Source organism: Ambystoma mexicanum, chromosome 3p (genome assembly GCF_040938575.1).
Source record: "Ambystoma mexicanum isolate Mex_15411 chromosome 3p, UKY_AmexF1_1, whole genome shotgun sequence".
NCBI classification, from domain to species: Eukaryota; Metazoa; Chordata; class Amphibia; order Caudata; family Ambystomatidae; genus Ambystoma; species Ambystoma mexicanum.
Genome location: NC_090925.1, coordinates 279,379,120 through 279,406,060, shown reverse-complemented (window position 1 = coordinate 279,406,060; position 26,941 = coordinate 279,379,120). Strand labels below are relative to the sequence as shown.

At 45.5% G+C, this 26,941-nt stretch overlaps 1 protein-coding gene across 12 annotated transcripts in view; it reads right to left on the bottom strand.

Annotated features, from left to right (window-relative positions):
• Positions 1 to 26,941, bottom strand: part of ARFGAP1 (ARF GTPase activating protein 1) — a 369,057-nt gene that overhangs the window by 265,919 nt on the left and 76,197 nt on the right. For all 12 annotated transcript variants that reach the window (XM_069650786.1, XM_069650787.1, XM_069650788.1 and 9 more), the window contains exons 3-5: positions 16,965 to 17,074; positions 16,498 to 16,669; positions 15,809 to 15,909 (exon numbers count right to left, since the gene is read on the bottom strand). In XM_069650786.1, the coding sequence (XP_069506887.1) occupies positions 15,809 to 15,909; positions 16,498 to 16,669; positions 16,965 to 17,074 (383 nt within the window). The remainder of the gene's footprint in view (positions 1 to 15,808; positions 15,910 to 16,497; positions 16,670 to 16,964; positions 17,075 to 26,941) is intronic.

Genomic DNA, 26,941 nt, shown 5'->3' with positions numbered 1-26,941 from the left:
AAGAAATGAATATTAAAGAAAACCTGAGGGAAACAACTGAAATAATTCAAGAGTGACCAGAAACTGGTCCATTTGAACTTCTAGATCCTGCTACAGTATCCAATATTATAGACCATTATGCAATTCATCCATTACACTCTAAAGACACCATAGATGATGAACTAGAAACATACCAAATGCGACAAACCAAAGGACCACCAATCAGCATATGGGAAAAAAGTATAGAAGCATGTGCTTTTCCTCTACTCTTTCCTACTGGGAAAGGAGAAATGTACATCATAGACCCACCCAGATAACAGCATCAGAATACCGCTCGTTACGAATGTATTCTGAAGATCGCAGATTTTGACAAAATTTGGAATGCATGTTCCACCTACTCTTTGAAAGTGAACTAGCTACAGAGTTGCACACACATTGAAATCAGGTACCCACTTTCAAAATATGTCAGCTACGCAATTACTACAAAAGTGCAAGAAAAAGAGGAGGCTTTACAATCAAGCATTACAAATCTGTTAGCAAACATGCGTGGTACTAAAGAGTACTGGTTTCAACGTCACAGAGATGTAGCTTGTATGATAAGAAACATTGGCCCACCTACTTGGTTTGTTACATTAAGTTGTGCATAATATGCATGAGAAGATATGCATGATTTCCTACGCATATCAAACAACACAAACAGATATACTAACACCTGGAGAACTTTGTTCTCTAGATCCTGTTAATGTTTCAAGATATTTCCATCATCGTTTCATTGCTATGCTACACTTTATTTGTAATAAAACTGTTCCTCCCCTCGGAGAAGTACAACACTTCTTTTGGAGAAAAGAATACCAAACCAGAGGAGCACCACATATCCACATGCTTTTATGGATTAAAGATGCGCCTAAATTTGGTCAAGACAGTGATGCCACTGTTTTACAGTTTATCGAAAAATATGTCACTTGTGGAATTCCATCAGAAGCAACAAATAGTGATCTTCATGCAAAAATTGTACAATTTCAAAGACACAAATGTGGGAAATATTGTCATCGCAAATTCAAAAACAAAGGGAAATGCTACACCAAATGCCGCTTTGGTTTCCCTAGACCAGTTACAGCAACAGGTCAAGTAAACAACTTCATGTCTTCAGGTAGACAGTGTTAAAAGGTAAATCACCCAAGAACACATATTACATAAAAAGAATAGAAGCAAAATATATCAATGTTTATTATGCAATCATTGCCATCTTATGGAATGCAAACATTGCAGACAATTCCACTGCAGTTGCACAATATGTTACAGCCTACTTAACCAAAGCAGAAAAAACAGAGCTTCAAGACCTCTGGGATGACCGATCATCGGAGAAAACACTGTCTCAGAAATTGTACAGCTTAGGCATAAAAATGCTCTCTCATAAGGAATGTGGCGGCTATGAAGCTGCAGATCTTTTAACCGGTACTGCTTGGTATGGAAAATCTGAAAATATAGTACGGCTAAGTCTTGGTCCTGCTAAATCTAGAAAAAGAGTTCTCAAATCATACGACAGAAACAATAGCCAAAAATGATCCCAACAGCGAAGACATTTTGAAAAACAATGTACTAGACAGATAGTACCACTTTAGAAACCATGTGTCTCTACCACATAGCCCAAAACTTCACATACGCAAATATAAAACCAGATGAAAATAAAGGTAGATAGAGTGACAAGTTGTGTAGGCAGCTTAGTGAAACTTACCAAGCAAAGCTTAATTAATCATAGCAAATGGTCATTAAAAACTCATCAACATAAAGAACTATATTACATGTCCCTGCTAAAAAAAATTATACCATGGAGAAAAGAAGAGTTACTAGATATCTATGACTCCTATGAAAACACTGTCAAAGCAAATGAAAGCACTATAACCGATGTAAACTTTAAACAGTACAAAACAATGTTGCACAACGAACAGCAACACGAAGAAGAACTCCAGGCCCAACTAGATAAAGACACTCCCGACAGTAGTCAACCTTCTATAACAGGAATCCAAGAACCACTGGGACAGCCACTAATAGCAAATGAGGCACAATTAGCTATGACAGAAGTAGAAAACACCATGTGTCACTATGAAGAAGATACTTAACTGTACTGCAATCAAAACTGAACAATGAGCAGCGTAGCATTTTTCAAGAAGTAACAAAAGAAATTGCACATGGTGTACAACATGAAAATAAAGAATGTACCTGCCAAAATTACAAACCTATACTACTATATGTCAGTGGTCAAGCTGGTTCAGGCAAAACATTCTTAATCAAAATCAGCAAGTTCCTTCAACAATTGACAAACAACAAACTGTCAGCTGTTGTAACTGCCCACACAGATTTAGCTGCCTACAACATAGGCGGTGTCACGTTACACGGATTACTACTCCTTCCAGTAAAACACCAAAACAAAATTACAATATTACAAACTTTCTACAGAAGCTGCAATGGAACTACGCAGAGTGTTAAAACAAATTTAAATGCTACTAATAGATGAAGTGAGCATGGTCTCACACCTAATGTTGGCGTTGATTCACCTCAAATTACAAGTAGTACCCAAAACAAACTACGAAGAGTTCTTTGGAGGAAAACACATTATTGTTTGCAGAGATCTTCATCAATTGACACCAGTGAAAGGTGAACCTATTTTTAAAACCTTAGGACACAAACTCTGCCATAAAATTGTTGCAGCATATGAAATGTCAACCTTTGGCAACATTTCCAATACAGAGAACAGAAAACATGCGCCAGTCTGCAGACCTCACATACGGCAACATTTTAAAAAGTATTAGAGTTGGTGTACTACCTCAAGACGCACAATCAATATTAAAAACCCAGAACATCCATGCACTGTATGGCCATAATTCATGTGCTACTGATGTCATGGAAAAATTTGCACACAAAAATGTCCCTTGTATGTCCTTGATGCCAACTCTTGCAAGCTGTTCAAAATTCAATGAAACAATGTTAAAAAATGCAATGCAACCGATAATTGAAATTTTCTCCACAGACAAACTGGATGTACATGGTATGACACTACCCATTTGTCAACAATTCACAACAAGACTAAATACCTTAGAAAACTATCTCCAAAACGGCTGGTTTGGAGAAAATATTAAAATGACCTTTAAACTGTACAGTAATGCTTGAACGTAACCTTGACGTGGAGCAAAGACTAGTTAATGGAGCACTTGATACAGTTGTTGGCTTTCAAACATACCCATGTGATAACAACAGTTTGTCAATATTCTCTTTGACAAACTATCAGAAGTAAAAAAGATATGACGCTCAAAAGCTCGATTCCTTCTTTTCAAAGACATGTATGTACGCAGAGAGCAATCTTCTCTAACTCTAGCATACGCAGTCACCATTCACAAATCACAAGGTCTTACCCTAGATAAAGCATTAATAGATATTGGGAACACATGTCTTTAAAGAAGGCATGAGCTACGTAGCACTATCACGCTTCCGTACACTTGACGGTCTATTTCTAATCAACTTTGATGCAAGTAAAGTAAACGCTGATATTCCTTCCATTTTAGAATACAATAGACTACGTTCACTGTACACCCCCCCCCATCTAAAACCTATCCTGTTCCACAAAAAACAAAACTTAAAAGAAAACTACTTCAAACAGAAATGCAACAGGATCTCACTGCAAATCCTCAAAAGAGAATAAAAGAAGCCAATACTTCATCAATTACTACAACCAAAGAAGAATCTACTACTCAAAGTAACTCAGGTACTTCTTCAAAGAAGCAACACACTCCAAAGAAATGACTTGGACACAGAACTATCTGGTCCATTCAACTTTTCAAATATAACTGGTGTAAATTGCTATGCAAATATAGCAATAAATATTCTATTCCAATTGCCACCAATTGTTGATAACATTTACCTACACAATACAGACCAATTGTGTTGGCAAATGTTAGTCCTTCATAGAAATGCAAGCAACAATCCTGACAACACATACAGTGTTCATGGAATAAGACAAGACGTGGACTACTGTCCTAGAATGGTGAAATTCACTATAAACTCACAAGAAGAGCCACAAAAATGTCTAATGTACTTAGAAAAGAAAAACATACAAGTACTGGAAAACAAAATCATACCTATGAATGAAATCTTCCAGATTTCATATATGTGGAAGCATACATACACTTTCTGCAACAATGTGGCACAGGAACAAATCCCTAATGAACGCTTTGTGTATGTGCCCATACCTAACTGTGAATCTGTTCCATTTCAGCAACTTGTACAAAATGCAAACCCTGGCAGATGATGTACTACCTGCAATTCAGATAATCGCTCCACCGTACAAATACAAACACATAATAAATAGGTAATACTAATGCTTCTACATTACAATGCAGATGGTAACAAAAACAACTGCAAGCTGACTGGAAGAACAACCTTCTGGCCTAAATGAAATCCCGACACCACCTTCGGAAGAAAGGAAGGGCGAACTCTAAGGACAACCCTGTCCTTATGAAACACAGTAGGATGGCTTAACTGAAAGTGCCTGTAACTCACTCACTCTGCGAGCGGAAGTGACCGCAACCAAAAATACAGTTTTAAGAGTTAACAGTCTCAAAAGGGCATGAATGTAAAGGCTCAAATGGAGCACCCATCAGAAACTTGAGAACAAGGTTCAAATCCCAACCGGGCACCTGGAAAGGTGACGGAGGGAACACATTAGTGAGCCCTTTCAGAAACTGAGAAATTAAAGGAATTTTAAAATAGCAACTTTCTTCAGACGTGCGCTTAAATATGGACAGCGCCGCCAGGTAACCTTTAATGCTACCCACTTGAAGGCCCCTGTGGACCAAAGAAAGAAAGAAAAAGACAGAACCATGGGAATGTCAGATGCAAAAGGATCCACATTCTTAACCCTGCACCAGTCGCAGAACGTATGCCAACAGGTACAGGGACTTTGTTGCGGGCCGTCTGGCCGAGAGCAACACCTCCATCACGTCTTAAGGGAGGTCCCAATCCTTATACCTCAACCTTTCAGAAACCAGGCATGATGAAGGTTGAGGGATCTGACCTCTGGATGGAGAACCTGACCCCCCCCTCCCGTGAGAGCAGATCGTCTCGGTAGGGAAGACGACATGGAGGACAGATGGACAAGTTGAGAAGGTCCGGGTACCACGTCCTCCGGGCCCACGCCGGAGCAATGAGGATCATCCGGGAACCGAACCTCCGTAACCTCTGCAGTACTTGCGGGATGACGGGGACTGGAGGAAACGCGCACAGCAGTAGGAATGACCACTCCACCACAAACGCGTCTCCTAAGGCTCCTTTTGGAAGAAATTCCCGCGAGCAGAACCTCTCGCACTTCCGGTTGACACTGGAGGCGAAGAGATCCACTTGAGGGGTCCCCCAAAGGGCGAAGATCTCCAGGAGAATCTCCTCAGCCAACTCCCACTCGTGAGAGAACGTGCTCTGTCTGCTCAGAGCATCCGCCGTCTCGTTTTTGTCTCCGGCCAAATGAATTGCCGAGATCGAAACTTCCTGCTGGATTGCCCAGAACCAGAGCTGCATCGCCTCCTTACCCAGAGGAAGTGACCCTGCCCCCCCTTTTTGTTGAGGTAGTGCATGGCCACCGTGTTGTCCGTCAGGATCAGGACATTCTTCCCTCGCACAGTAGGCAGAAAAGCCTTCAGGGCTAGCCCGACGGTCCTCAGCTCCAACAGATTGATATGGAGTCTGGACTCCGACGAAGACCAATGACCGCTGACTGTCAACTCGCCGGCATGAGCTCCCCATCCAGTGAGGGATGCATCCATCACGATCGTCACCTCCGGCCAGGGTAGCCAAAACAGAGCCCCCTTCATCAGATTGTCTTCGACGGCCCACCACAGAAGGTCCCGGGCGACCGAGGACGGCACCTGAACAGGGTCCGACATCCTGCCAGAGGACTGAGACCACTGGAGCTTGAGTGCCCATTGCAAAGATCTCATCCACAACCTGGCCTCTGGCACCCGAAGAATGCAGGATGCCATGAGGCTGAGCAATCTCAAGAACTCGAACACTGGGAGACTCTGGGCAAGCTGAAACTTGTGCACCATCTGCAGAATGTGATGAGCCCTCTCCTGGGGAGGAAAACACTGCCCCAGGGACGTGTCGAGCACTGCTCCGATGTACTGGAGCCTCTGAGTTGGTGTCAAATGGGACTTTTGAGGGAGAAGCCCAGCTTGTGGAGGGAGTGGCAGGTGACTGACAGATGATCCAGGACTTGCTCGGGAGAGCGCGCCCTGATCAACCAATCGTCAGGTAGGGGTAGACGTGAATCCCCCCTTTCCTGAGGTGCGCTGCCACCACTACCATGAGCTTGGTGAAGACCCTCGTGGCGCGAACCTCAGGTACTTCTTGTTCTTTGGAAGTATCGGCACATGAAAATAAGCATCCTTGAGGTCGAGAGACACCAACCAGTCCTGAAGTTGAAGGGCCTGGAGGACTTGAGAGAGTGAGAATAACCATCTTGAACTTGTCCTTCCTGAGGAGTTTGTTCAAACCGCACAAGTCCATGATGGGTCTCAATGCCCCATCTTTCTTGGAAATCAAAAAATAAGGGGAATACCATCCCTTGTTCCTCTCCGCTACAGGTCCCAGTTCTATGGCGCCTTTCTCCAGCAGAGATTGAATTTCCTGCGGAAGGAGCGGATCCGTACTCTGCAAAGAGATTCCCCGGTGGATTGTCTTGAGGCCTCTGCCGGAAAGGAAGACAGTAGCCGTGGGTTATGATCTCCAGAGCCCAGACATCTGAAGTAATGGCACACCACTCTGCAAGATGCTGCGCCAGCCTTCCCCCAACCGGCGAACCATGGGACATGGCCTCATGACTGAGCTGAAGCGGCTGCGGTGTTGACTGAGGGCAAAGAGGCAACAGCCCGAGCGGCCATGGCACCTCGAGTACCTTGTTTTCCACCTCTGGCACTCCTACGGTGGCCCCTTTGACTGGCAGCTCCTTTCGCTTTACCAAAGGATGAGGATTAACGAAAGGAACCTCCCCTCCATTGCTGTCCCCTAGGATGAAAAGGCAGAGGTCGTCGAACTGCAGCGCCCAACGACTTTGCTGCAGCTTTTGAGGTCTGCAACCTCCAAAGGCTCTCGTCAGCCTTGCTGCCAAAAAGAGGTTCCCCGTCAAAGGGCATGGTGAGGAGCCGGGCCTGCACATCAGGAGCAAGCCCTGACTTCCCCAACCACGCAAACCTGCCTATCACGGTGCTCGCCGCCATGGACTGGCTAACGCAATCTGTCATGCCCAAACCCGACTGAACAGCTTCACACATGGCATCCTTGCCATCCTGAACCATGCCAAGGAAACCATCCCCATCTTTGGAAGACAACAGTCCTCTGTATATACTGCAACACAGCACTCTGCAGGGTGGTGGAAGGGGGGCAATTTTGACGTGCGTTTGAAGATGTAATCGAGGAGCATGGGAAACACTACCCACTACCTTAGAAGTAACACACGCGCAACATCTTCCCCTGTCCACCTGCCCCTCCATATAAGTGTTTGGTGCCTCTTCCCTCATTTCCCCCCTCACCTGACGTTCCAAGCTCTTCTGCAAACATTTCATTTCTTTAAAACAACAAAGGAAAGGTTCTTTTCACAGTTAAAACTAAAAGAAATCAGACTCCATCTACTTTACATTTCTCAGTAAAGTACATAGACTCAATATGTTTTTCCAACATTTCCATTACCATTTTCTGTTATGCTAATAAGAATAATGTGACGTTCATCCCCGTTCCAGGGAGGATGAAGGAAGGAAAATCCTTTCCCAAGAAGTCCAATATGGAAAGAGAAGGTGGGGCTCTGTACAGAGCCCCTTTTCCCTTTCCATGGCAGCCTGCAGAACTCGATGACCATATTACCACAAGCACATTTTATTTCCCTTTCAAACCTATCCTACCTTCGAATAACTTTACTACATAGCCGATTCCAGGTGAACATGCCCACTTTTAAAACAATTTTTCGACCCTCGCGGTCATGGCTAGTAGCCAGATTGTCTGCGTCATGACCTTATACCATGACCCAGACAATCTGCCCATGGCCACTGGCTATGCCTCAGTCACCAAAAGGTATATCACAATTTTTTGTACCTACATTATGACACTTGTCAAATAATAAAACATGGGCACATTTGCAAAACCATGCTTTAATGTCCTTGCCAATGCTCCTTACACGAGTTTGCTTGAAATCCGCCCATGTTTTATTTTTTCAAAAGTGTCAAAATGTATATACATACAAAAGTCATATAACTTAGCCCCACTTGACAAAATCCATTCAGTCTTTACACAAACATTGAAGTTAGGGTCTGTAATCTTTCTCAAAACTTTCGTCCATATTCAATTCGTCAAACGGCAACAAAGTTATAAGCCATCTAAAAATGTTGAGATCCCCCCTCTTATTTCACCCCCTCTTGAGAAAATCACACCAAACTTTAGAAAAATATGTATATCACGATCTTAAAACTTTTTGCAAACGTTTGTGTAGATTCGTCAAATAGCACCACATTTATAAGCCTTTACATCATTTTGGGACCCCCCCTCTAATTTTGTCCCCTCCGGACAGAATCCCAAAAACATTCAGAATTAGGTCTAGAATGCAATTCCAAAATTACACGCAGTTTCACTGAGTAGCGCCAAAGTTATAAGCCATCCAAAAACTGCTTTTCACCAACCCTGTAATGCAGAAATGGGCACAGATGTCCCAGGACATCTGGAGTGTTCATGGACTTTCAGGGTTGAAAAAAGCCTGTTTTTTTGGCTTCTTATGGCCATATCCCATCCCATTCTCACCCCCCACCTCCCCAGAGATTGATTGTTGAGTTTGACAAGTGCAATGTTGCAGGGTTTTTTTTTTTTCCACTGAGGTGCGCGCGGACACCGAAAGTCTGCGAATCCAATATGGCGGGCGTTTCAGGAAAACTGACACATTTCAAGTTTTTCCCCCCATCCAATCACCAGGTGTGCCTGATGACCGCGGGCTTCACGGCGCCCGATTGGCCAATCAGAATACTGTCAGCCGACCAGACAGACAAGTGAGTCTGCGCACCGGACTCAGATATCACAATTTTTTTGTACTTACATTTAGCCCGTTTTAAAGAAAACAACTGGACGGATTTACACCAAATTTACAAAAGCACGCTTTCAGTACCAAGCCGCCGCTTCTGCTGCAAATTTGATGAAAATCTATCATCAGGTGTTTTTTTTTTCTGTCTCTCAAGTCTCTCGCGCCCACTGCAAGCACCTCTGACAGGCGCTCAGTCTTCGCTCGGCGTTCCAGCTTCTCCAGCATTCGGAAAGCATGACTTGCTTTCTCAGGTCCTGCCATGTTAGAACTGCCCTGCACATGCCGCACAACGGTTTTCCTTCTCGCTCCTTTCAGTTGTTGAGACATCTGCAATATCGCTGGTACCTCGATCTGCCTTGCGGTGGAGAACTCCAGGTTTCCTTTCCCGGCATGGTTTTGAACTGTGCCGGGCCAATGGGATTGCCCCAACACCTAGATCGCTGAAATTGGGTTTCTTTAGGAGTAATCATTACTACTCCTTGCCTCTTCCTATCATGCTGATTTTCATGTGATATTGAGGAATACTGGCTATTGGCTTAGCAAGCGATTGAGGGAGTGTGTTACAATATGCCATTAAAGGCCCCAGGAAGGGAGGGAACATCCCTAAAAAGGAACTGGGGATCAGATACTTCCTTTGATGATACCATGTCATCCCCCTGAGGGTCCCCTCCCCCACCTGGTCCTACCTCATATAGCCGACCCCAGGGTCAGATCAGGTAGCGGCTGCTGTCCCCTGGTCCCACGAGGAAATGCGATCACCAAGCAAAGAGTGATGACCTTGCCAGATTCACATTCTTGGTCGTTTTCCAATACCTACTAGGCAAATCTGCCAAAGATGAGAGAGGTTCTCCCTTAAGGAGGGATTTCATGACAGTCTTCAAGCACACCCAAACAAATAGCTAGAAGCTTAAGGAAAACATTGAGTGTCCACAGATGCTGGATCTATCCAGCGAGCAAGGATCAGACCCAAATCGTCAGTAAACTTTCATCATGGGACCCCAACGCAGCCTTGCTGCCTACAATTATATTTGCTACACTACTTAAAGAATGTGCCTTTTTCATGGTTCTGTATTTCTCTTGCTGAGAATCTGCAGAAAGAGTATGACATGAATTACTCACCACAATAGCATTTCTAATGATTGTAGCAGCTTAGATTCACATGCTGTGCATATAGTCCGACATCTAGTAGAAATCATGAAGTATTGCATTGTTCTTTCGAAGATCAAAAGGGGACGTTGACATAGGCGTGACTGTAAGACTACCCCTAACGTGACGTATAGTGTACCCAAAATCCCTTATGCTTCGAGGTCCCTCTGGTTGTATTTTTTCTGCTGTGAGGGAGCCTTATAGTCCGAGTGAGCGAGAGAGGTGGTGTAAGAAGTCTTGTTCCTTCTACTCCACGAGGGGAGGAATAGAAGGAAGGCGCATGTGAATCCAAGCAGATACAATCATCAGAAATGCTATTACGGCGAGTAATGCAAGTCTTCGGAGGATTGTGGATCTGCTTAGAATCACATGCTGTACATAGACTAGTGAGCAGTACTCAGACATGGTGGTGGGATGCGTGAAGGAACAGTAGCAAAGAGATGTCTTAGCACCGCTTGTCCCACCTGAGAATCAGAACTAGAGTATCTAGGCAGTAGTGTTGTGTAAAGATGTGTACAAAACTCCAGGTTGCTGCTTTATAAATGGAATCTAGAGTAACATTTGCAATGAATGCTATGGTAGCCGCTGTGTCCCGAGTCGAGTGTGCTCTAGGCGTAAAGGGTAGATCTCTCTTGGCAAGAGAAAACACAAAGTGATGCAGTTTACGTTCCACTTTGAAATAGCTGATTTAGAGACAGGGTCCCCTTCTCTGCCAGCTGCCACTGAAACGAAGAACTGGTTTCTTTTCCTTAGTGGCTTTGTATTTTCCAGATGGTAGATAACTGCTCTCCTTACATTGATTGTGTGGAGGCTTCTTTCCGCCACATTAGTGGGGTTCTGGAAAAAGGTGGGTAGTTCTATGGAATGGTTTACATGGAATAAATGTGGGCGCAAAGCGAGGGTGCGTGTGTAAAACCACCTTGTCTTTGTGAATCATGATGAATGGGTCCTGAACTGAAGGGGCCTGCAGTTCACCAACTCTCCTTACAGAAGTGATCGCCACCAGGAAGGCAGTCCTGTAGGAGAGTGCTTTAACGCTAGCCTTGTGCGTGGTTTCAAAGGGAGGTCCCCTTAGTCTGGTAAGAATAACATTCAGGTCCCACACAGGAACTGGGTTGGAGGTAGGGGGATAAGTCTCTTTACCCCCCCTTCCATAAAGGCTTTAATCACACACATTTTCCTCCACGAAACCTTGCTCTGGGACGTGGTGTATGCCGAAAGCGCAGCTAAGTGGACTTTAAGAGAATTGAAAACCCTTCCTAAACAGGCGAGTTAGGTAAAGGACGATATCTTGAGCAATCAATAGGATTGATGCCCTTGACATTACACCAGATAAAGCGCTGCCGTTTGCTGGAGTAGCAATGTCTGGTGGTAGGTTCTACATTGATTCTCATTTTCTACAAAGACTTTGAAAATATTGTGCAAGAATTACTTACCTGTAAGAAGTGCTTCAGCTCACATAGACTTTTGTCCAACTGACATTGGCCTAGCCTGGCTCACTGAATGACCCTTCTCTCCTCGGACATTGTGTTGTACCTGTCCTTCCAAAAGTTAACATACTCTGCATTGGGGGGTTCAAAAAGTACTTACCTGCTTCAGAATATTTGTGTGATCTCTTGTTTATTCTAATAACCCTTTTCTTTGACACTCAACTCTATTGCACTAAATGCACCAGTGATTTATTAAAGTCCACAGTGTCCAGCTATTTAAGACACCTGAGGGTGTAGGACGTGTGTGCCCCATCCAGAAACGGGCATTTGCTGATTTAGAGAAACTAAGAGTGTGTATTTTGGAGTGTATCTGTGTGTTACTGTTATATTGCCCCTTCTGAAGGCAGCTTATTCAAAATGACTGTTAAATAACTTAATAATTGTTTAATCAGGAAACCTTGTGTGTAAGAGTTTAATTGAATACTTGTCACTGTGCCCCTCTTGAGATGAGCCTGGCTGCTCAGCTACCAACCTTTGTTAGTACAGACTTATACCAAAGGTTGGGTTCCTATTACCAGGATGTCAAGGTTGTTGTAGTGCACCCAAAGGGTACTGCTCCAAATCCTGCCTAACTGTATGCATCTTTCATGATCCTTTTTGGGTTCAAGGAAGTACACTGAATAAATACCCTTGTTTACCTGGAAAAGGGGGGACGACTTTGATGGCACCTTTTCCAGCAGGCCCTGAACTTCTTCAGCAGGATGTGCAGGTGTTCTGGCAACAGGCGTCTGCTTCTCGGTAAGTGGTGGCGAGGTGGTCAGAGAAATGCGATACAATACCTGTGCGCAACAGTCTGTAGTACCCACTGATCTGAAGTGATCCCTCCCCCCCCCCCCGAGGCATGGATGAATGAAGACAGGCAACCCCCAACCAAGGAAGTGTGGGAGGGGACCTGACCCAGCAAGTCACTTTGAAGTGGAGGCCGGTGAGTCTCTGGGAGTAGAGTTTCTGCCTCTACACTTGCCCTATGAGTGTCTCTTTGCTGGTATTGGAAATTACCAGGAGGAACCTTGACCGGAGGATCAGGAGTTATTTCCTGAGCCATATTGCCCCTGGGGCGAGCAGGAGAAGGATTGGTCATGAAAGGACCGGCATGCATTAGAGCCTCAACCCTGGTGAAAGGGTTTAGCCCTGATCTGGCTAAGTGACTTTAGAGTCTTGTGTTCTTTCTTTGCCGTCTCTAGGGTGTTGTCATCCGCTTTGCCAAAAAGGTTGGAATCCTCCACTGGCTTGTTAATTAGAGAGGCCTGAGTTTCGGGTTTGAACCCATTTTATTTTTTATCAGGAATGTCTTTTATGCAGGGTACTGTGTGCGAGGGTGCATCCAACGGTTTCAGCCGAGTCCATCGAGTTCTTCAGTAGGTTTTGGGTTACTGGTCTGCCTTCAGCCACGACTGCCAGCAGGTGTGATCGGGTGGGCTCTGGAACGTCCTGAAGACCATCCTGCTCTAGGCCCCATTGGACATCACTAACTTGCCAGAGCGCGGTGTTATTAGCAATCCTTGTGGAGTAGGTTGCAGAGGAAAATGACCCTTTTACCCAGGGCGTAAAGCTTCTTGCAGTCTTTTCCGGTGGTGATTCTGCTGAGGACAGCGATACCACCCGCCCTCTTCCAAGTGATTGTAACAACTGAAAAGTCTGGTGTGGCATGACCCCTGATGTAGAGGGGGTCGGAGGGCCTATGGGCGAAATAATTTCTCAATTCAGGGGAAGAAGTAATTTCTCAATCCGGGGGTTAACTGCCTGTGAGAGAGACAGGGACATCAAAGAAGGGGCTAGGCGCTTCTTTATAGAATTCAGTAAAGGAATGGCTTGGCTAGCTGGAGCCTTCTCCATCAGGATATCCTCCACAAAGTCTGAGTCTGGAGCGGCTTTGTGCATTGCAATTGTTTTTAAATGGTTAACTGCTCTTTCTAAAATGGAGCTGAACAACGTCTGGACATCAACAGGTGACAACTCTATTTGTGGAGGAGTAGAAGGGGGATCCAGACAGATGGCGTCTGGGTTGGCGGTATGTGTTTGTGTAAGCCATAGACCCTGGTGGTCCGCCTGCTCCCAGTCTGGGTCCTGATCAGCTGGCTCTTGATCAAAAGGGTTAAGCTCTTTATAAGAATCCTCTGAAGTTGGGTCATCTGAGACCTGCAAGATGTCTTCTTGGTGTCCCAGTGGGGAGTTTCTACAATTTGGAGGGGATGAGGCAAGAGACCAGTTACCTAGGACTCTTGGGTATAATAGATCTGTCTGAAAAGTCAATTAACTGGGACATTTTGTCCATGTTGCTCATACCCTTCCCTAGTCCATAGAGATGAAGCCGATTGGCCAGGACGAGGGAAGGCCTGCCCAGAAGGGGGAGACTTCCCTAACAAGGCCTTAAAGAGAGGCTGAGGGGCTGGGGGGATTCAGAAAAGTCCTCTCAACGAGAGGGGGTGCCATTGTACTCCTTGACTGTCTAAATGATTTCCGAAAGGCTTTTGGGAAGCTTTGGCGGCTGTATAGAGGGTCTCTATGTCGCGTTCAGTGACTCCCCCGGGTCCGTCTGTGCTTATGCACTCTTGGATGGCGGGTCGACGACAGGATTTTTTAGTGGGAGCACCTGTTCCAGAAGGATGCCCAGTCCCATGCTGCAAATGTGGTTGCATGGAGGGCATCAAACGCAATTTTCAGCAGTCCTGTGGGCGTTAAAGGGTTCTTCTACGACTCTGAAGAGGCCTTAGGGGTTTGCTTATGTACACGTGGTTTGTGGGTGCCCTTGTCGCCGGGGTGCGATTTCCCCATAACAGTGCCGGTGGCCTGTGCGTCTGGGCCAGGGACGGACATCTGGGAGCACGCAGGTTCCGCTGAGAGGTCGATGGCATCCAAATCGGAGCCATGGTCCCTTCAGATTCCTAGTCGCAACAGCGCTATTTCGACCTGCATAGCGTAGGCGCCCACCGTTTAGTCTGCCTGTCTTTGAACGTCTTTGGTCGAAAGAGTTTACAGGCCTTACATGAGCTCTCTTCGTGGTCACGAGGAAGACAGGGATTGTATCGGCGAGGGGTGTCTCTCCAGGGAAATTTGCTGTTACATGACGGGCAGCATTTAAAAGGAGTCCTCTCCATAGCAGAGGTTAGCAGCAGCCAGACCAAGATGAGAGAGAGAGGGGTGAAAGAAATACATTCTCAGAGAGAGGAATAAAACCCAGGGCCCCACACTCCCTATTGTAAGGGCCTGGTCGGAGGGCCAAGGCCACGCGGTCGACAGTCGCCGAGCAGTTGTAGATATCGTTGGCAGCCTGAAACCCACGAAGCAGTTGTCGGAGTTTGTTGAAGTGACTAGATGACCCTAGGTCGTGGAAATGAACTTCGCAATATACAACTCTTTTGATCTCTGCATAAGCGACCAACTAGGTTGGCAGAAAAAAAACAATCTCAGGGACCTCTACGCGTGAGGGATATTGGGTACACTACACGTCACATTACTGATAGTGTTACAGTCACGTCCATGTCGACGTCCCCTTTAGATCTCCAAAAGAAAGATGCAATACTCTGCGATTTCCACTAGATGTTTGACTATATGCACAGCATGTGATTCTAAGCAGAGCCACAGCCATCAGAAATAATTAGTTAAGACCCTGTGATGTACTGATATATTACACTACAGCTGGCAACTTACCCGCCTAGACCACACACTGCGTGCATCAGGCTGCAGAAATCCAACAGCCATCTCTTTAGGTGTCTATTTATTCACCAGCTCATTGATCTACGCACGATTATAAGGGGGCAGAGTTTTCCACTTTGAGAGAGCACTCAACATACTTGGAGGGAACAGTCACATACAACATTTAACAACATTTAACAAAGTCAGACTGAACAGAGAATAGCTTGCCCAAAAAGGGTAAGGTGCTGCGCTCCATATAGGAGTTCTAGGTAAATCACTATAGCACCCTGCAATAGCAGAATTATGGCCTGGAACCTTCAACCACTTCCAAAATAATTGCTTTTACAAACCACCTGTACAAGCAGAGAAGGAGCTCAATTAAACCCTGTGTCTTATCGGGAAAATCAGACATCTGATCTGTTGAAAGCATGCTTGCATCAGACTCACAACATACCGATGTGCTGAAGGGAGAGCCATTTTAGGCTGAGGAGGAGTCCAGTCTTTAGCAGAAGATGTTTCAATGGACCATTCTTTGCCCTCTGCCAGGGTTGCAATCTGGTGTGGGTGGGAAGCAAGACATAAAATAAATGCAGTCATCAGACACATCCTCTGCTGGAGAAATACAGGGTCTCAGGAAAACAATGCAGTATTAAAGAGCCCAAAGATATCACAAACTACAATGTATTTGTGCATTATGAACATTTAACATATCATTCATCACTGTTGCCATGGAAACAGTTGAACAGCATAAAATCTGCAATCATGATTTCCAAGAAAATATAAAGTACTTGGCTACTTTTAGTCTGTTTCCTCTCCAACAAAAAAATGTATCTGTTCATGACACCAATGCCAAGAACATGACCAATTAAACTGTCAGTAATGCACTACAGAGACATTGCATGGTTTACATGGAACCCCATTACTTACTGCCCACACTCCTCCACCCCTTAAGCTCCAGTGTTTTTCTACTCTTTGGGGTACCTCATCTAATCTTCCCAATAGTAAATTTCTCTGTGTAAAAAAAAAAGAAAAGAAAAAAAAAAGGAAAAACAGACTTCCCTCCTATACTTTTCTCCATCTCAATAGATGAAAAGTATAGATCACCACTGTACTTCATTGAAGAACAGCGCCTCTCGTGTATACCTTATCCCTGTAGAGGGCCGCTGCTCTGCTGTTGTACTTCTCCTGCATCGACCAGCAGGCATCGTAATCCTCCTGAGACTCCAGAAACACTCGGCACTTAGCATTCCCACCAACTTTCATCTTCTCCAGCTCTGCATCCTTCCATTTATCCATGGTGACAGAGCGTACAAAGCTGTGGAGCAGAACAGAGGATTGGCAAGTCTGGCTTGCAATTAAGATACAGGCATACTTCAATGTGGGAGGATGAGGGTTGGTTCAGAAATGAAATCATGAGAAATGGCGCATGGCCATTATGTGCAAGGTCAAAGTGTTGTTAGACTGATAATACAACAGGCAACCTAAGAATATGTTCTCTACGTATTCCCCCAAAAAGCCAGATCTGTATGCATCCATGACACTAACAGCTGGCAATCATCTCCACACACTTCCCATTCTGAGCACCATGAGGACATGTCATGTACACTAACCTGATGTGGACACCCAAGCCCCGGTGCTTCCCAGAGCATTCCAGGCAAATCCAAATTCCATAGGTCACGCTCACCCACTGAGGGTTAAATGCAGAACACTCGAAGCAGAGCTGGAAGAAACAAAGACATACCTGTCAAACCAGTGATTCAGTGTCATGGCTCTACTACAATGCATGCTACACAAGAATGTGGCATGTCCTGTCCCTTTGAATCATGCTGAAAACACCATCCAGTGAAACATTGGGTAAATATTATTGAACGTCATCGGAACAGAAATGTAAATGGTAAATTCATGGGTGTAACATGAATCCTGTACAATTACTAGTGTATAAAACCATTCTTTACAGAATAGGCTTTAAAATGTACAATTGCAAACATAAATGGGGCGTGCAGGTCCACAGATTACAGTCCCTTGATGAGATGTATTCCTGTGTTGATGTGTGATGTTGAAAACCCCAATCAGCCCAAATCTTTTGCTGTTCAAGTTACGCCCCTCCTCTGACTAGTTCTAATGTAAAGTCAAATGGATTTTGTTTTGTCGCAGACGTGCCACAAGAGGTCACAAGACGGTTAGGAAGTGCCAAAAGACACCTTGTTCACTGTGTGCAATCCTCAAACGCAACTGTTTGGGCTCCACTAGTTGGTGGCCGATTTCAGTGGGAATCAACATGCTGTGGCCTCTGGTGTGTTTTTTTTTTATTTTATTTTTTAGGACTCTCCTGTGCTAAAAAAAAAATCCTGTATGCATTGTATCGAATCCAGGTAGTCCCCCCCCCCCCCCCGTCCCCTCTCCTACCCAAGGTGGAGTCACGCCCTTCGGGACTAGGGAGATGGGTCGGCTAAGCTGCCCACCCCATAGGGGACAGGGCAAGATGGATCCCACTAGGGGTGACCACCCTCCCTTATACCAGGAAGCCAATGTCTTCATTGCCTATTTTAAGAACGACCTCAAAACACTAGGGATATTGTACCTGGCTTGGCTTCTGACCCGTTGCCAATGGTTTGCTTCCTCTCATTCTAGAGACAAAAGTAAAAAGGAGCATCTCACCAACATGAGAGAACAAGAGAGCAAGCTGGAGGGAGACATGCCGGTCTGCAGAGCAAAGACCTAGAGGACGGGCTGTCCCCCTTGAAGGCAGAATCAGGGTGACACTCCACACAGTCGGCCTGTGCAGCACTTCTCCCAGCCATCGGACCAAGAGCGTGGCCCCACCATACAGAGATGGAAAGCCCCACTGAGAGCCAGGTAGGACAACGCTCCGATAGCCAAGAGGGCAGATCTTTCAGGAAAGACCCCAGACCAGAGGAAGACAGCAGAAGACCTAGGTACATCCAAACCGTCACACTGTTTGAAGTCGGGGCTAGAAAGCAATGAAAGCCAGGATTTGAGTCTGGAAAGGCCAGGAGGTGCTGACCCACAACACAGCAGAAGGCTGAGAAGAGGCAAGAATCTAACCACCCCCTGTGTCTGAGAACTTGAAAGACAACAGGAATGGGGAGAGAGCAAGAAGGAGGTCAGCATAGTATTGTCGTTTGGCAGCCAGTAAGGAAGAATCATAGGAAGCATGTAGAGAAGATGGTATATTACCATCTGCAAGAGATCCTGTTTTCTTCCATTGATGTTCTACCCGGTAGAGAGATCACGGGAGGAGAGGATGGAAGAAGTTAACCAAGACTGAGAAGGTTTGTGAGAAGGAGAGAAAACAGTGAGTGGATGGAGAAGATAGAGAGTACTACCGAGCAAGAAAGAGAAAACTTGCCCTTTTTATGAACTTTTAGAGGCTAGCCACACAGTTCCACTGGGGAGAATGCCCTTAAAACTTGCTAACTGGAACCTTTACTTAAAGGTGAGTTACAACTGTATTACCAGGTGATCAATGCAAGTAGGAACACCTCTTTCATTGAGAGAAAGCCCTCCTCGGAAAGGTAGAAAAACAATTTTTCCAGAGGAAAGACCAGAACACCCATCTACTCCCCAACAAAGCTAGCAGAGAGAAACCAGGATATATTCAAAGGATAGGTAGCAACGGTTTACCGAGGTCCTAGATATAAAGCCAGGAAAAATGTGTTAATGCTCTCCCTCCTCCTCTCCAGAGAGCCAGCTTGAAACAATATCAGACTTTGCTATAGACGCCCCTCCATATTGCCCAGGACCAGTCAAGCTTTCCAATTCTTGAAATACCATTATGGCAACCCAGTAAAGATATGAAACCTTAAGGATATTCACCCTTCCTCGGTCAAGGTTTGGGAAATCAATTTCCAGTTATCCGGGAAAAGGAGGAAGAGGCACGAATACTAGTATAGGATGACAATGGAACAGACCCAAAACAATGCACACTCACCCCCCTACCATTCCCACAAGGTTTTCATGTGGAGAAAAAAGGACACTGCCTGCATCTACCTTAAAAAAAAAAATAAAAAAATAAAAAAACTGGAGGAACCAGTGGTGATAAGATGGTTGACATCTTCCTCTGCTCCACAAGTGTCTTTCCGGTTCCAGGAACAAGGCCAGGTGAGTGATGTTGGGCCAATGTCCAGATCAACTCTAGTAGTAAACAAATGGAAATTCGATCAGACTTCAGAACCCATCATGCCAACCTGTGTCCACAGGGACGTGGCCATTTACCCCAAAATCCCTTAGGCCAGAGAAGACCACACCCCATTAAAGGTAGATGTTGTCCCCAGGTCTCTCAGAGGGCGCAATCATGGAAACAGACTTTCCCACCTTTACGGATTTACTCCAGTCGGGTTCCAAGAAAGGAGGTCTTGGAAAACGACTGATCTCCGTCATCCTGGGAGGAATTTCCAGAAGAAAATCCAGAAACACCTTGGCACTGACAGGAAGGTATCTTACCAGAGTCTCAAATCCCCCAGAGAAGGGCTACACACTAATGGACAGGGATGTGACAAATCCAGACAATTCATCCCCTCCTATGGCTTTGAGACTAGGGGGGTGAGCCCACTAAGCTACATACCCCTTATGGAACAGGGCAAGCTGGATTGCAATGGGGGGTCACCCCCCCAACCCCCTTGGAAGACATGCAGAGCCTTAGTGGCGGTATGTACCACCCTTCTTCACACCTCTCGCCCCCACCCCGACCCCCAGGATGCCAATTTCTTCATTGGCTATTTGGGAATGACCTCAAACACTAGGCATCATTACAAGCTTGGCAGTGTGGTAAAAAAGATGGTCATTTATTTTGCATTTATATAGTGCTACGAACCCTCAGGCATCTGAGCGCTGCTTATTTCCCACGGTGTGTGGTGCTCATTTACCGACCTAGGAAGGATGAAAGGCTGAGTTTGGCCCTTTAAAAAGCGAGTGCTCTAATCGCTGTGCTACCTGAACGGCAGTAATGCAGTGATGAAGGAATTACCACCGAATTACTGCTGCATTAACACACTGCCAAACTACAGGTTTTGAGGTAAGCCAGAGGAAACCACTCCAGCAGCATGCAGGCGGTAATTCCTCCCACCTACCGGCCAAAAGCACCCAAATCAGCAGTATTACCACTGGTGGTAATCCTGCTGAAACACCCTGGAGTCTTAATGGGAAGTCTCCTCATTCTCTCTGACAACACCAGACTATGTTTCTAGACAAGTCTGATCTATAAAATCGTCCAAACAGGTGCTGCCCTGCTCCTCCATAACCATCAAGGACCACATCGACACACTAGCCCCAGCCTTGGCTAATTTCTGCAATGACTTTGGTCACTGGATCCCTTCCACTCAACACTCCTGCATGCATCTATCACCGATCTCTATCACTCCTTTCCTGGCCAAACAACCGGAAAAGCTGACCATCTCCCAGCTAACTCTCCACACCGAATCTGTTGGTTGTCTCCATGTCCATCAGTCTCACTTGAGAGCAGCCAGAGGCACGGAAACTGCTCTTCTGAACACCTGTGAAAATGTGCTCTCTAATCGGGAAAGCCGACTTGCTCGTACTCTTGGACCTGAGCGCTGCCTTCGATCTATTAGATCACAACCTACTCAAGACAGCTCTAAAAAAAAAAACGCAGGCTGCTCAGATGAAGCTATAAACTGGATCAGGTCTTTCCTACAAAACAGAACATCTAGAGTTCACTGGGGAAATCTATTCTCAATAGAAAAAGAAATCGCCTGTGGAGTTCACAGGGCGCCAGCATGTCCCCACTCCTGTTTAACCTATACCTTAGGTTTCTCTGTATAGTCCTCGATAAAATCAACACGTTCTTCAGCAATTACGCTGACGACACTAAGCTGGTAATTGAACTAAGTGGAGACCATCAAAAAGGACAACAAAAAGCTAAATGTGAAAACAATGACGCCAAGCGAACAAGACTCCAACAGGAGTTTATTGGTTAAGACAAACGTGACAGCAGGCACTTAACCGAGCGGCAGCTCCAACTGAACTCAGCTGACGCAAAGGTCCCGGCACATGAAAACCAAACATTCCTAGAACCTTATGACTCATAATAGGGTTGCTCTGTAGGAAATACACACCACAAAGTACTCTTGTGAATCAACGTACAAGGATATGTGAATACATAATGGTGCTGTGCACTTTGCCCATCACAACACATCTCACCCCTTACATTTGGAACATATTTATTTTACATAGTAGTCTTTAAACCAACTGGGTTTGTTCTTAACTCTCCCTGACCTTGTCTCTGATGATATCAGAGTCTCCATTCGTCATCTGATTGCTTCCCTTATCAAAAAACAGTCGCTACCATCATTGCATTCACGGTATTCATTGCTTTCAACCCCAATTGGACATTTCGCTAATCGGGACATCGACCAACATTCACCTCCCTCCATAATGACCACATTGCCCCTTATAGCAGATATCTTTTTAGGACCAATATATTTCCTCTCCACACACTTGGACGCAAGTCTGGGATTCTTAATGAGTACAAGATCCCCCACTTTCCAAGTGTTCACCTTGGCCTTCATGTCCTCATCAAACCTCCCTTTGTACACATCCTGTGCCTCCTTGATGAGCGTCATTATTTTTCCTCGGTCAACATTGGCACTTTTAGCCAAATCCAGCCAACCTGGACAAAGCTTCGTGCCAGGTTGCCTTCCTTTAAGAGACATGAATGGAGAAATGTTTGTAACTGAGTGTGGCGTAGTACAATAGTTCCACATCATTTCCTTCAAAACACAAGGCTTTTTCAATCCTGAAGCCATAGCTAGTTGTAGACCACCCTTTATAAACTTATTAGCTCTCTCCACAAGGCCATTAGCCCTGGGGTGATACAAAGCTGTTTTAATGTGCTTGATGCAGAATTTTTTCAAAATATTTAGCATTCTCTCAGAATAAAATTGCACTCCATTATCAGTGACCAACTCTGCCGGGAAACCCTCTCTGTAAAACACTTCTTCGAAAAATAGCACCATTTCAGCAGTGGTAGCCTCAAGTAGAGGCTTCCATTCAATCCATTTGGAATAGTAATCTACTAACACTACGAAATATTTGTATCCATCACCAAGATTCTGTATTGGCCCAATCAGATCAACCGCAACTTTTTGCCATGGCTCACTAGGTACTTTAACAGGCGTAATTGGCACTTCTCTGACGATCCTGGTCTCGTCACTTTTCTCACACACTCTACAGCCTCTAACACACTTTTCCGCATCACTATCAATCCCCAGCCACCAAAAGGACTGCCGCAAGTACCTCTTCGTTCCCCCCATACCTAGATGTCCTTGATGCACTATGTTTACTAAATGAGATCTAACTCCACTGGGGGGTACAATCCTGATTCCTTTCCTGAGTTTGCACCCATCCTCGGACAAGCTTAACTCATCTCTAATCCCAAAATACCTCTCATATTCCTTCCCAATCACATTTTTGTGAGGCCATCCTTCTTTAGTCCACACCTTGACTTGTTTCAATTCAGTGTCCTCATCATCAGCACTTACCCATCTCTCCTTATCAATGGCATCATATTCAATCTCAGCAATACTAACACTTTGATATTCCAGCATCTCACCACTTCCACCAACTCCCACAGGCAACCTAGACAAACAATCCGCAACCACGTTCTCCTTCCCAGGAATGTAGCACACTCTGAAGTTATAGCTCATGAGTTCCACCATCCACCTCGAAATCCTAGGAGACCCTTTGGCCCACTCTGAACTATTCATCAGTTGAACTAAGGGCTTGTGATCTGTTCGGACAAGGAAAGCACGACCCCACAGAAAAAATCTAAAGCGTGTGATGGCCCATAAAACGGCCAAAGCCTCTCTCTCAAAAAGAATAATTATTTTCTGCTCCTCTGAGCGGCCTGGACGCAAATGCAATGACATGTTCAGTCTTACCAGAATCAACCCGAGTCAGGGTAGCTCCCAATCCTAGTGTACTTGCATCAACTGAAAGCAGGGTCTTCCTAACCGATATAAATCCCCCTAAAGACGGTGCCTTAGCTATCCCTTCCTTGATCTGCTGAAATGCCTCTTGACACTCTTTGGACCACTCGTACCTCACCCCTTTCTTTAGTAAATCTCTCAATGGAGATGAGATGGATGCAAACCCACCCACAAATGTATGGTAATATTCTGCTAGTCCCATGAAAGAACATAATTGGTCCTTGTCCTGAGGCTGGGGAGCATTACTGATACTTTCCACTAGTGACTTCTTGTGAGAAATGCCTTCTTTAGAAATCCTGTGTCCTAGGTATTCCACTTCCCCAACAGCTATCCTACATTTGCTCCTCTGGACTGTCAACCCTGCTTCTTTTAGTTTACATAACACAGCCCTGACTCATCACTAGCAAATATCAAAATATCATCTTGAAATACTGTTACGTTTCCCAAACCCTTCAACACCTCCTCCATCACCCTTTGGAACACAGAGGCAGCTGAGGCTAGCCCAAAGGGCATGCGATTGTATTTGAACGTGCCTTCGGGTGTGATAAAGGCCGTAAGGTGTTGCGAGTCTCTGGACAAAGGAACCTGGTGATAGGCAGCAGAGAGGTCAATAACCGAAAACACCTTTGGCTCACCAAGGGTGGATAGCGTTTCTGAAAAGTTGGGCAAAGGATGCCTTTCCACTAATATACTATGATTAAGACTACATAGGTCTACACACAACCTCAATTTCCCATTGTATTAAGCCACAAGCACTATAGGTGAAAACCACTCCGTAGCCGCCACAGGCTCAATCACACCTTTGCAAACTAAATCATCCAGTTCACTACGCAGTTGCGCCCTCATGTTTAACGGCACATGCCTCACTTTATGAACAATAGGTTGAGCATCCATCTTCAGTTTTATATGATGCTCAAAATGCCTGAGCCTGCCCAGGTTCTCAGAGAAAACTTCTGGAAACTCTTTAGACCATACGTCATCGATCTCCGCAATGGTAATGGTTCAAGAGCACTGGCCCTCCAAGAAGACAGGGAGATTCCAAAGAAAGGAATGCAAGGGCGTTGCTCGGCAACCTAATAACAATGTCAGCATGGAAGGGAAGCTCTTCCCACGTCAGAGGGAGACACGCACTTCCTCACAGATGCTCGAGCACAGAAGACGGCAGGCATGTGGAATAGCTTGCGTTCAGTCTCGAGCCGGGCTGCAACAACGTTGCGAGCACGCGCTAATTTGGGAAGCGCAGCACAACGGCACACCAGACCCCCAACCTTCAGGTTACGCCTCCTGACCTGGTCTTGATCCCGATTCCACTGGACTCGATCCGCTCCGCCTGCTGTCACGCACGGAAGCAGGATGAACAGCGTTGGTCCGACGCAGCCCCAGCAGGGGAAAACAACGAGTCAGTAGCACGACAATCCTCGTCGATGAACCAGTGGCACAACAATCCTTGTCGCCAATGTGAAAATAATGACGCCAAGCGAACAAGACTCCAACAGAAGTTTATTGGTTAAGACAAACGTGACAGCAGGCACTTAACCGATCGATAGCTCCAACTGAACTCAGCTGACGCACCAGTCCCGGCACATCAAAACCAAACATTCCTAGAACCTTATGACTCATAACAGAGTTACTCTGTACGAAATACACACCACACAGTACTCTTGTGAATCAACATACAAGGATATGTGAATACATAATGGTGCTGTGCACTTTGCCCATCACAACACAAAGCCTAGTTTACAAAGCGGTAGAGCAATGGATGGACCAAAATTGGATGTGCCTAAATGGCAACAAAACCGAGCTTATGATCTTTGGCTCCAATCTAGTCAGATCTAAGCTCCACCCTGTATACAACACCTTCACCATCAAAAATTCCCAAATCAAGGTCCTAAACAAGGTTAAAACCCTGGGGACGATGCTAGAAGCAACCCTGGGATCAGATGCCCAAAGCCTTTACGTTAAAAAAAAAATAAAACGTGCTCATACCATCTCTGCTTACTAAAAGCCATGAAACCCTACTTATCTGAGGAAAACAGCGCCACGGTCGCAAGAGCTACAATCTTATCTCGCCTAGACTATGGCAATGCCCTAATTCTAGGATCCAACAAAAATTTCTACCACAGCTACCAAGTTCTGCAAAACAATGCAGTGAGAATCACTGAGCAAAAAAACAGGAATCGGCACATCAGAGAAGCCAGGAGAGAACTTCACTGGCTAAAAATTGAGGAGAGTGCAATTTAAGTCCCTCACTCTCACGCATAGATGTATTTTTGGCGAAGCCCCTGCATACTTGAAAACTAAAATCATTTGTCCTTCGTGTTCTTGTCTCTGCGCCCGAAGCTCGAGAGCTACTGACACAATACAAATAAATAAATCTTGATTCCAGCCTTCCTTGGGTCCTCATCCTCCTTGACCTTTCCTCTGCTTTTAATACAGACAATCACGCCATCCTGATCAATCGACTCCGTGAGAACCTGGACATAGTAATCGTATCTGCACATCTTTCACATCCACCCTCCCCCTTCTCCCCCCTTTTTTTCTCCTTTCCCCTCTTCCGCCTGTCTTGTAGCCACCCCCTTCTCTGCCTCCCTTCCACCCCCCCTTTCATGTCTGTTAACACTACTCTTATCATTTGCCCCATGACCTCTGATATTATCTCGTCTTCTCCTCCCAACTCCCCCTCCTAGCACTATTCTGAATCGTTCTTTTGTCCGGCTTTGATAGTAACTTGTTTGTTCCTCTCCTCTTCCCTCTCTCTACCCCCCCCCCCCATCCCCTGCCCTCTTGTTATGCATGCACTACAACAATTGTTATCAGGCATAGTGATATCACTGCTGGTTTGTCTCTTTCGTTCCCCCCCCCCTTTTCACCTTATCTGTTCCCTCGCGCTTGCACTATCTGTAATGTCGTCAGGCTGATGAGTTTTTTTTTCACATTCTAATTGTTTCAAGGACAGTCTGAATGTAATTTTATTCTCCCATGCTCCCTCCCTGAAGTGCTTTGAAACACATTGTGTATGGGTGCTATACAAATAATCGATCATTACTGATCAGGCCCTGCAGTGGTTGACCTGCCTTCTGGATCAACCCTTCCAGGTCCAACTTGGGTCCTTTCTCTCCACCACCTCTCTCTCCACATGTGGTGTTCCCCAGGGCTCTATCCTCTCACCCTGGCTCTTCAGTGTCTACCTGGCCCCTTTGGCCCACCGGATTCACTACGTTCTCCTGCAACTTTCAGTCTTCTGCAGATGATACAAAGCTCTTTCTGGCTACTCTCACGCTCCTCCCTCGCTCATTCCTGACCGTTTACCTGCGATTCAGGATTGGTGCACCTTCAAAGATCTCTGCCTTAATGCCAGTAAAACGGAGATCCTTCACATTGGGACCCCTACTCCGCTTTCCCGATCCAACTCTGGCCGCCCTCCTTTGGCCTTCTTGCTTCGCCTTCCTTGGAGGCAGTAAAACTTGGTGTCATCTTTGATTCCACTCTCTCCTTCTCACATCACATCACTGACCTTGCCAAGAAGGCCCACTACCAGCTGCACCTCCTCAGAGGTATTCTTCCTTTTCTTACTTTCCCCTAGAAGCTCACTGTCTCCAGAGCACTGGTTTTCTCCAAGC